The 12,344-nt window shown below is 34.3% G+C and overlaps 1 protein-coding gene across 1 annotated transcript in view; it reads right to left on the bottom strand.

The window, feature by feature from the left end:
* The window catches only part of HSD17B4 (hydroxysteroid (17-beta) dehydrogenase 4), a 104,253-nt gene that overhangs the window by 5,742 nt on the left and 86,167 nt on the right, over positions 1-12,344 (bottom strand). Inside the window, 3 exon segments of the mRNA XM_012659542.1 lie at positions 908-1,035; positions 9,611-9,749; positions 11,084-11,170. Of these exon segments, the coding sequence (XP_012514996.1) occupies positions 908-1,035; positions 9,611-9,749; positions 11,084-11,170 (354 nt within the window).

Below are 12,344 nucleotides of genomic sequence, written 5' to 3'. Positions count from 1 at the left end.
CTGCCTCAGCCTCCCGAGTAGCTGGGACTACAGGCATGCGCCACTATGCCGGGCTAATTTTTTCTACATATTTTTAGTTGTCCGATTAATTTCTTTCTATTTTTGGTAGAAACGAGGTCTCGCTCTTGCTCAGGCTGGTCTCGAACTCCTGAGCTCAAACAATGCACCCGCCTCGGCCTCCCAGAGTGCTAGGATTACAGGCGTGAGCCACCGCGCCTGGCCTGTAAAAGCTATTTTTAAACATCTGTGCATTCAACCACTTGTTTGAATTCCTTCATTCTAAAATACAGTTGATTCTCTTGGGATTTCTAGCTACATAATCATGAATTGAAAATAACAAATTTTTCTTCTCCATTCAAATTGCAACATCAATTAATTTTGTGTGTTTGTGGATTGGTTGAAAGTTTCAGAATAATATTAACTAATAATGGTCAGAGAAGGCATTCTTATCTTAATCGTAATTTTCCCCTAAAATACCTCTAAATGTTTAGTCTTAAGTAAGACTCTGGCTGCTATGATAAAATATCCATTTCAATTTTCAATGAGTTAGTTCTTAATCTGACAAAGTGGGAATGAATGTCTAATGTTATGTAATATATACTAATATCATATGGTTTTTTGCCTTTGAACAAATGACAGAATACATTAAGAAGCCTAGATGTGGGCTTTATATTATTTTACTGTACACTGAAGAATTTTGCCCAAAAATTCAGTTTTAAAAAGTGTCAGCTGAAACTCCATTTAAAAAATATATGATTTGTGAACCAGAATATTGGTACCAACTATGTCTTTTTCAGAGTTGTAAGGAATCTGTCTTACACATCAAAATTTAGGAATCAGCTCAAAAACTGCAATTATCAAATAGGAAGCAATGATGATGAAAAAATGAACGTTTTAAGAATGTTACCTTCTGAGGGTCGAGCTTGCCCAGGACTACCTCCATGAAATCTTCATCTGAAAGTATGATGGTTGTATCTGCAGAGCCTTTTGCAGGACCTTGGTACACTTTTCCAGAATCATTTTTCAGGTCAACAGCTGGGAAAAATAGGAAAAAACCAATGCATATCATTTTTTCCTCACAATATAAGGGTAAAATAAACCAATCAAAATGCAGACATTTTTATCATTTCCAATATGATGTGGTAATTATTCTATCTAAAGATTAATACCTTATCCATCATTTAGAAAAATACAAAATGCAGAAATACAAGAATAAGGAAATTTGGGGTAAAGGAGGGGAACTTCCAATTCTGTAGTGGCTCAGGTCATGGTCTACGATATGTCTCCTATGGGAGAATACCACCATCACCTTGAGTTTAGATCACTTATAAATTCATGGCTAATCTTACTGTAAAAATGAAGAAATAGATTGTATTCATTTTCTTTTAGTGGCAGAATGTATTTTAAATATCAAATATTTTATTAATGATTTTAGCTCTGTATTTATATAATCATGAGGCCTTTGAAAGAGTTCATAACAACTTGTTATACTTCCCAGAATTTAATGGGGCAGGAGTGAGGTAATAGATGAGAGTATGGCATTTGAAAACTTGGGACTCTGTGAAGGTCTTGGGCTGTATAACTTACAAATCACAAAGGGCTACTATGGGAGAAAGAAGGAGCCATTTTTGTTTATGCCCCTTTCTCTTAAGATTAGACGATGAGCATTGTATGGGGGAAGGGCACACCTCTAATCCTGGCTTGGGTGAGGCAAAGTCATAACATGTAACCAAAATGTTTGTACCCCCATAATATTCTGAAATAAAAAGAAAAGAAAAAAAAAGATTAGAAGGTCTTTGCTGGTAAAGACATGTCGTATCTTTGTATCCCCTACACTTCCTTGAAGAGAAAGTACTTAGGAACTATTTGTTAAATGGATGATTAGAAAATCACACAAAAGAACGATCTTTACCAAAAAAATAAAATGTAATAATAATAATGATAATAAAATCAACAAAAAAGGAAAAACTTAGATTTAAAAGAAAAAAAAAATCACACCAAGAAGGACACAATACTTCTGTGCTATTCTTGCCAAAAATACATAAACTAAATCTAATCACGAAAAAAAAAATCAAATAAATACAAACTGAGGAATACTCTACAAAATAGCTGGCCTCTACAGTCTTTAAATATGTCAAGGTCACAAAAAACAAAGACAGATTTTAGAACTCATGCAGATTAAAGCACACTAAAGACACCTAACAATTAAATGCAATGTATGATCTCAGATTGGACCCCGCTCAGTTCTTTTTCTTTCTTCATTTCTATTATTGTTACTGTTACCATTATTACTCTTTTGCTATAAAGGACATTACTGGGATAATTAGTGAAATATTAATAAGGTCTATAGATAGATAATAGTACTGCATCAATGTTTCCTGATATTGATAATTGTTCTAGGAATAGATGAAGAGAATGTCTTGGTTCTTAGAAAATACTAGCAAAGTAGCCTTTTTGGGACAAAGGAACATCATGTCTGCAAGTTACTCAAATGCTTCAAAAAAAAAAAACCAGCATGATGAAAATAGTAAAGAAAATGGGATAAAAATTTTAACAATTTGGGGAAATTAGGTGAAGGACAGACATAAGTTCTCTGTACTATTTTTGAAATTTTTCTGTTAGTCTGAAATCATCTCAAACAAAAAATACAAAAACATGTTATTAAGGTAAATAACACACCTGGAAAATGGAAACCCACAACTGTTTTAAGCAATTTTTAAAAGGTGCTTCTGTGTGTACTTTTGAAGAGTAAATGCACACAAGCCAAGCAGTGAGGAGCTACCACTGGTAGGATGGAAAGCAGTTACTGCTGCTAAGGAATAGAGAGCGACCCTGAAGCAGACACCTCTCCAACAAACAGGCCCCCATCCCTGACTAGAGAACAGATATCTTTTCAAAGGTCATCTTTCAAGACTTCCATAAATGTATAAGATAGTCATTTGGGTCCCAATCCAAAATTTGGAACCCACAACCTTAAGATTTAGCTTATATCCAAGTAGAGAAGCCTAAAGGGTAATCTGGTTTCCTGCTAGAAGATGAGCACCAACCCCGGAGTTCAAAGGTTCCAATGATCACAAGGTATCTTCACAAATTAATGTATTCTGATCTGAAAAAACATGCCATTTTCCAAATCTCCATACATTCTTCCATATTGCGGCAAATTTCTAAGATTCAGAATAGATGACCTCTAACATTCAAAGAACATCCCCATCCAGTCGCATGTGTCACATAGCACATAATGGACGCTGGAATTAGTGCAGATATGTAGACTTAGCACTACACAATTAATTACGGTATATATTTTTTTAAAACCCAACTGATTTTATTACTTAACAATATTCAAAAAAATACAAATAGTATTTGTATAATCTTACTACATAAATGTAAATTCCACTTATATCCCTATAATGAAAAAGATTACAAATATGTGAAAGGAAACCAAATTTAAATTTAGTAGGAAAACAACCAAATTGTTCAATGTCAACCAGCTTAAACCTATCGTCCTAAGGAAAACAAAACAGATTTTTGCTCAGCAATATTGCATTTAGCACATGGAAATAAATCTTTGTAAAAATTTTAGTAGCATGGCTATGTTATAGATATTAGATACATTCGAACAACAAATAGATCCTATTTTGAAAGCATGGGATTGTGTTTGTGCCTAGATTTATAATAAATTGCATATTTAAAACCTGTGGGCCAAATTCTAAAATGTTCGTTTTGTTTATAGACAAATGGAAATACTAGAGCCATTATTCTATAAAGTGAACAGGAACAGCAGACAGATAATCCTCCAGGACCAATAAAGATCCTCCTTCCATTTCCTTCCTGCATGCCATGAAGCAAGGTGGCAAAGCTAATGTTCTCAGTTTCACCTACTAATTCCTCAAATATGGTTTCCAATTCTTTGCCTCCAGCAGTGAATTTACCTCTAAGTCCCAGCCCACAGTTTCTACAATCTAGTCCAGAGATCTCGGTCAACTACAGTTTTGGCACCACAGGTCATCATCTTCTCTCCTAAACCTCCTTCCTCTCCCCTGTTTTGCACTTCTAGTAATAAAATCAACATCCTCAAGCACACAAGCTCAAATCCTCAGCATTAGTTTTGGGTTTTGACTCTTTCTCATTTCTCCTGTTTTTCAGACTTAATCAGTAGCCAAGTCTGTCAATTTTGTGTTCTGTGTAGGCCCTCTCCTCTCCATTATTATAATTGCCTTAATTTAAGTCTTCCTTTTATTCTGCAATGCAACAACCTTTGTTTCCTCAATCTTAGTATTTCAACTTTCCTGACATACTGCTTCTAATTTTATGGCCATGGATAAATATGCCATACTGTACCTTCATATTGTAGTCCCCAACCTAGCAGAGAACTTGGTACCTCATTAAATACTCAAATATTTGTTGCATGAACCAATCCTCTCATTCTCTGAAAGCCAAGAGCACCTTTTCCATGTCTCTTATCACTTGTGTTCTGTAACAACTGTTTATATACATGTATGGATACACAATTCCTCATATGAAGTGCTTCAGGCTGGGTGTGTTTTGGAGTGTGGAATCAGATTTCAGGAAGGAAATATGATACATAAAATATGTATGATGTATTAGAAAAGATCACCAGTGGTGTGACACCCTATAAACAAATATATTACTTCTATACTCGACTAATTCACAATAGGTATGTTAAAGACAATTAATAGCATCATGTAAGTTCAGGTCAGGTATTGCCACCAGTGAGTTATGAGAAAAAAACTTTTTATTTTTAGAGCTTTTTGATTCCTGGAATTTCAGATAAGAGTAACCATGTTTTAATTTTCAGGAGCAGACTATTCTGTAGGCCACATAAAGCCTTTGATTCTTTATCTTCTTTATGCCTTTATGTCATCTTTCATTTTCTCTGAATTTTTACTGTTGTTTAGAACAATAGAATAGGATCCAAAGGGTTTACTAGAACAACTTTTGGCTGGTTTTTAGGAATTAATAGCAATAAATACTGTAAAATATGTTGGTTAATTATAAAATGTTTCAATGGTATCATTGTTCCTGCATATTTCACTCATACTAAATAAAAAATAAATGTCACTATCCAAAAACTAAACCTATTGTTTTAATAGAAGGTAAGGCATCAATTACAGTACTTTTTAAAAAAGGCATCCATACTATTCCATCTAAAACTATCCTTTCTACATGGCTTTCAGCACTTATTCAACATGTAAATCAGGCTGATTAATATGTGTTATAGACCATAGTAGAAGCTGGAAATAGGCAAGTTAAGTCTTAATTTCTCAAGGTTAAGCCTAAGGCCAAGTGAGAGAAAACATACAGTTAGTATACAAATGACCGTAATACAGTAAGATGACTATGACAAGCAACAGACTCTGCTCAAAAGGAATTCAGAGACATTTCTCCACCTCCTATTCATTTCTACCTTTTCAAACTAATCAAAGAAACCCTAGAAAAATAAAAAGTCAAAGGATAACCTTTATTCCAAAGAATAAAACACCTGAAGGTATAGGAGATTGGAAAAAAGTATTCAAATATGTCCAGACATTCAATGCCACTTTAGAGTAATAAAAAGACATAGACAACAGAATTTCATTATTAATATCTGTTATAATAGCAAGAACAGGTGTTAGAAATAAGAATGAAATAAGAAAGATAGGCTTAACTGTGACCTCTAGCTACATACTTAAGGAAGCACTATCTAAGGGTCATAATGCTTTTATTAATCAATTCTAAAATTATACTTCATGATCAAAACACTGTCCCCGGAGGCAGAAATCAGAAGGTACAAGTGAGTATTCCAAGAAGATAATGGCTTCCTTCGTAAAAGCACCTCAGTGAGGCCCCCCCTCTGACTTCCTATGTAAACCAGGAGGCTATACCTCTCAGGTCCACACTCTGGGTACACAAAGGGAAGGAAGGGCTCTCGAGCCTCTCTCAGATCAAATCAGCCCAGCAAGGACACACTGTCCCTCACCCAAGCAGCCCTCCTCCTCCTAGATCACCATGCATGATAGGCCTCAGAGGGGACCAATCTCAAAGACACATTTATGATTACTCCTCCTCTTCCACAGCTAAAACCAACACTGACCTGGCACTGACATCAGAACCCTCCTAATTCTCTCTAGACCCAGACTAATTCAGTTTGAAAAGAGACACACACACACACACACACACACACACACACACACACACACACACGCCCCCACATACACACTCTCTCTCTCTACCCAGAGATGTGTTGTTTTTGTCATTGTTGTTGTTGTTGTGTGCATGGCAGACTGGGAGAAGGAATAAGGAAGATGGGCATGGGCCAGGATCTTTGGATTGGAACGTGCCTTCCAGGCTACTGAGCCCAAACCCCTCAGTTCCCAGACTTGCTCAAGGTCAGTCACCTGAGCAATGTCAGTGATACCTGAGCCCAGCCACGGTGAACCGAGGTGCTCAGGCCTTTCTCTATATCCAGGTTCTAGTCTGCCATGATGTGACAAGGTTGGGACAACTTAACAACACTTTAAAATACAAAATATTGAGTACATAAGCGTTTAGCAAAACATTTGAAAAACTGCTTGTGAAAAAATAGTTAGGTATTCGCTAAGCCAAAGTATTTAATCATTTATTTTATGTCATTAAGCACGATGATGCAAAACAGAAATGCCAACATGGCATCAATCATCTTCTAAGATAACATAAGTCAAAAGTCATAGATAGTTTCTATGGCTGCCAGCTACTATGATTTAGCTCAGTAACACAAAGACGGAGAAAACAAGAACCAGAAATAAAAATAGTTACACAGCTGAGAATCAAATCAATAACAGAGCTGGGCAGACAACCAAAGGGAATGGTGAATCCTTTCAGAGAAAGCCTTAAGATCCAATTTGATTGTTAGTTTTGATAAATAAGGACATGAAAAAAAAGGTGAGAAAACAAACAAAAGCCACAAGGCATCAATAATAAGTAGCAATTAACAGGATTCCAATATACCCATTTTTCCAATGGAAACAGAAGGGGGAGGGGTAAATCCTTTTCCTAGGTTAAAGGTAATTTTCAAATGTAAGCACATTTTCAAATATTGTCTGCAAGGAAAGTACCACCAAAATAAGGGGGAAATCTTAGTTGGTTATAGACACTATATTGAAGGAAATCCCATTTGCCTAGAGTGAATCACTTGTATACTTTAGAGTTTTATTCTACTAGTGCCTTTTTTCATTCTTGTAAATCTCACTTCTCTCCTTAACCAGTATCCTCAAAAAGTCTGTGCTTTATAACTCAATTTCTAATACACATAGTTTCATCCATAGGGAAAAAGTTGAATTCTATCATGGATAGATACAAGGAAAAAAGGAAGGAAGGAAGAGAGGAAGAGAGGGAGAGAGGGAGGGAGGAAGGGAGGGAGGGAGGAGATGATACCTACATATACATTGTTAATCTATGAAGTTATTTCTTTAAAAATTAGGCACTTTAAAATTTCAGAGAATAAATACATATTACATTTTTTGCTTCCTTTATTCTCCTTCTGAATTAACTTCCTATAAGCAAAAATGTCTTCCAGAAGAACAAACACCAAGAGATTAACTGTGGGTAATGAGATTAGACATCATTATTTTCTTCTGTATACTTTATAGACCAAATTTTATATATTAAATATACACTACCTAAAAGGAACAACAAATGTTATATTAAAAAGAAACTTGCTGTGCTCGCTTCGGCAGCACATATACTAAAATTGGAATGATACAGAGAAGATTAGCATGGCCCCTGCGCAAGGATGACACGCAAATTCGTGAAGGGTTCCATATTTTTTAAGTGCACATATAAGAATAACAACTATTGGATGTTGGGCAGGGGGGAGGGGGGAGGGGACGGGTATTTGCATACACAAAGAGTGCGATGCGCACCACCCGAAGGATGGACATATTTGAAACTCGGACTTGGGGGGAAAGTGGGGACAAGGGCAACATACGTAACCTAAACATCTGTACCCCCATAATATGCTGAAATAAAAAAAAAATAAAAAAAAAAGAAACTTGCTTATATTGAACTAAAACCACCTGAATAAAACCAAAATATTTTCTAGGAATATCTAATAGAAGATTGTTTCAGAAAGATTCAGTTGATTTAGATACATTTTAACTTTTTAGTTTAAGTGAGCATATGTAGTGATTCTTTTGTTTGTAATATGTAACAAAACAATCTGGTTTCCAAGGCACTTAAATAGGTACACTTAAAGTAATAAAAATAACAGAAATCTGTAAAATATTAGCTTCTGCTACGCAAGTAAAAACCCAAACCTATACATTTTTTTCTTAAAAAAATTTTGTGCAGACACATTACCTGCAAGGTATGTAGTACACACTGAGTGAAAAAGATGGTTCATTCCATCTGTTGTAAGCTTTCAGAAGCAGCCTACAGGCCCTGCTTTCAGGCATCGCCATAGTATACTACATAGAATACAAGTCCACTATCCCCAGAGGATTACAATCAGTCTTGAGCTGTGTCTAAAAGTTTAGATAGTTCTACAGTATAAGCCAATCGCAGGCCTCCTCCAGGAGCCCCACAGCATTCAAGGGGCTCTTAGGCAACCTAAACTACAGAGGATCACATGATGTCTCACAATTATAAAGGAAGAGAAGAATCCTTTGAGTTAAAAACTACCTGAATGCTTCTTGTCTTCTATTTAAAAGGCAAATTCAGGGGACCATAGCCACTTGACTAAAAGTGAATGGATTTCATCCCTTGGGACTTTCAGGTAGAAAAGCATGAAAAATCAAAAAGTTTCAGCAAATCTTCACTGGTACACTGTATTTCTCCAATAACTCTATAGGTTAGAATTCTCTAAAACAAAGGTAAGGTTAGAATATTCTATAAATAAGAAATACTCTATAAATAAAAGTTTGTGCCATGATTAAGGATGTGAGTTACCCAGCAGATGCAAAAGATCTGGTAGGGTTTTTTTCCTTTATTCTTGTTATCCTCTAGTTTCTTTTTCTTCATAAAATGGTATCAGGGTCCTTTTGGACCTCGATATTAGTGAAAGGAAATATGACTGCTTTTTTCCTGCAGTAAGCTGGTTTATATTGTGTGCCTAGCCAGCTTGCTAACATGGCACTCTAATAAATAACTTCCCTAGACTAGATAAATAAGCACCTTTGATTGCAATCTGTATATGTCAAGAAAATAATTATGCTTTTATACTGATAACTAAGATAATCCAAATTATTATTTGGGTATGAAGAAAATAACTTTATAACTGTCAAATATAATGACTTAAAAATATTTCTTTTGACCTAATGAACTTGTTTTATTTTTTAGAAGTTGAAGATTAGCTAAAGAAGCACACGGCTGACTGTTTAAAAGTACTGATTTCAGATATTACAATAAAAATCTTAAAACAGATATTTTCATTTTTAATTGATTCCCTAGATCTCCTTTAAAAAAAAACAAAAAAACATGCCTTTTGGTGTCCCAAAACCTGTTCATTCCCATAGAAAAACCTTACCTAAGAAGGTAAGATTTACCTACCTTAAAAGGGAGAGTCTTTAATATAACAAGGATACTTTATTTACTAAGAGTTGCCTTAGAATATTATACAATTAGGGATATGACTTACTCCACTTAGTTGCAATATTTCCACCTTTAGTGATGTGCCACTCAAATACAGCATTTACTTTCTTTACCACCTCACGCCCAATATCCTTAAGGCGGCGAGCTATTTCCTCAAATACAAGGGTACTCTGAAGCTCCCCACCCTAGAAAAAGAGAAAAATTTTAAAAGTTCTATAAAAATAACTCAAGGGGAAAAATGATTACAAAATATATGTATAACAAAATTGATGTTTTTTAAAAAATCTGCATATCAATAGGGTAGTTAAGCTAGTTTTTTTCATACTAGGCTTCTTTCATGCTTTCCATATATTTATGTATGTCATTATTCCAGAATATCAGTCCTCTTAATAAGAGGATTTGACTTTTATCAGAATTCAGAAATAATATTTTCAAAGTAAACTAAATTGTAAATAATATGTAGAAGTAAAGTAGACAACTTATCCCATAGGTAAGTTCAGGAAGACATCAGAAAAATCAATCAACTTTTGTGGTCTCATTTTTTTATTTATAAAATGGGACTAAAATTTATACAAAGTCTAAATTTCTTTCTAGCTCTAATACTTCTTAAGTTTTTGATCTTCCATTATGCTTAAGGGTTTTAATTTTCAGTCAGTCACGTGATAATATAGTTTACCACAGACGATTAAAGATTGTGGTTATAAAAACTTCAACATTACAAAGTTAATATTTCAGAGACAGAATATAAACACTTTTATCAAAAGTCTGAGCATGTTAATAAAGAGCACAAATGTTTTAATAAATAATACATACTACTGTATTTATATTTGTTTATGAAGCTTTATAGAAATCTTTTAATCAAGAAAAAGAAGAAAAAGGTATAGGATATTTAACTTTTTATTTTATTTTATTTTTTTTTTGAGACAGGGTCTCACTCTGTTGCCCAAGCTAGAGTGCAGTGGTGTCATCATAGCTCACCGCAACCCGACTCCTGGGCTCAAGCCATCCTCCTGCCTCAGCTTGTTAGGTAGCTGGCATACCACCATGCCTGGCTAATTTTTCTATTTTTTGTAGAGACAGGATCTCACTATGTTGCCTAGGCTGGTCTCAAACTCCTGGCCTTAAGCAATCTTCTTGTGTTAGCCTCCCGAAGTGCTAGGGCTACAGGCGTGAGCCACTGAGCCCAGCCAGGATATTATTTAACTTTCTAGTCTATTTTTCTTCAAAATACTATTTGCTTAAGATTTCTCATTAAACAAGTGATTTATTTACCCTAAAACTAGAAAATTATTTTCTCTGCAAAATATCCCAGTATCCTGTAAAAATTTTTTAAAAAATTCGTAAGTTTCCAAAGTATTCTGTTTATTCCAAGCAGTTTTGAATTAATGTCCTTCACTTTAAGAATTAAGAATTGTTTCATAGCTCTTGATTTTCTAAAGTAGCCTGAAAATTCTTAAAGTGATCTTAACTGAAATTCATAAATTAGGAAGTGACTTGGATACCAGTTTTTACAACCTACTTTAGAGGGTGTCTTAGCTGAAATATCAGATGTTGGAGTAAGATCCACATATGCATTTGAAATGACGATGTCTCCAGTTTCTTGGACCTTATAAGGGGTAGAAGAAAAAAAATAGTTCACTCTAATGATTCCAATGGAAACACAATTTCATTGTGAAACAGTATAAAGTCATTTAAAAGAAATTTATATTTTTGCCTTATATGAAAAGGAATATAATAATCCAAATAAAATAAAAGATTGATAAATAAATGTCAAGATGAATAACACAAAGGCTTTCTGACATAATATGGTTGTTACTAACTCCGGCTGTAGAAACAATGGGAGCACTTTTTAAAAATACCCATGACCAGGCCTCATACCCCAAAATTAAATGGTCTATGATGGAGCCTGGGTATTGGTATTTGGGGGATTTTTTTCCAAACAAAAATGTGTCTAATGGGGAACCAGGGAATGAATTCTTATAAATAGAATTTATTCATAAGCATAAATGAATAGGGACCCTGTGCTGAATTCTTATAAATAGTAAAGGGCATAGCACAATATCCACATGAGGTAGTGGTACTTCAAAGCACATTTGTTCTGTTAATATAGAACAAAATTGGCTAGGAACAGACCATAATTGTGTTTTTAAAGCAGAACTCCAGGTCTTATTTCAAATAGGGAGTGTATGTAGCATAAACTAAATACCTAAATAGACCTTTTAGAATAGCCATTAAAGGAACTCAAATTCTAATTCCTAATCCTTCATTTCAAATTATTCCAATGGCTATTTTTTCATAAAAATTATGGTATTGCTACAAATGTATAGGATAAGTTTCTAAAAATCAAGGTAGCATTTATTAAAACTTTGATTTTTAATAATCAAGAAGGTCACTGTCCCTTGACTACTTCCCATTACACCTTGTAGGAAAAAAAAAGATCTTTCAATTTGTTCATTTTACTTCAAATTATATACAGTGTAAAGCATGGAAAGAGACAATTAATGAACAAATACACTTCAGTAAATTACTTTCTTGTAACCAAGACAAACATATTATTTTGAAACACTGATGTAAAATATTTCTTAAAATACAACAGAAAGAAAGGAAGGAAAGGCAGTAGGAAGAGAAAGAGGAAGGGAGGGAGGAAAGGAGTCTTATACTAATAGAAAAAGAATGTATCTAATCACTGAAGAAAAACATAGCAAATATACTGAAAAGATAAGAAGGCATGTTTAGAATTTATCAAATGGCAAGAATATATTATATTTAGATTTTAAATT

The sequence above is a fragment of the Propithecus coquereli genome, unplaced genomic scaffold (assembly GCF_000956105.1).
Source record: "Propithecus coquereli isolate 6110/MARCELLA unplaced genomic scaffold, Pcoq_1.0 Scaffold62, whole genome shotgun sequence".
NCBI classification, from domain to species: Eukaryota; Metazoa; Chordata; class Mammalia; order Primates; family Indriidae; genus Propithecus; species Propithecus coquereli.
Note: the sequence above shows the minus strand (reverse complement) of the source record. Positions and strands in the feature narration are given on the sequence as shown.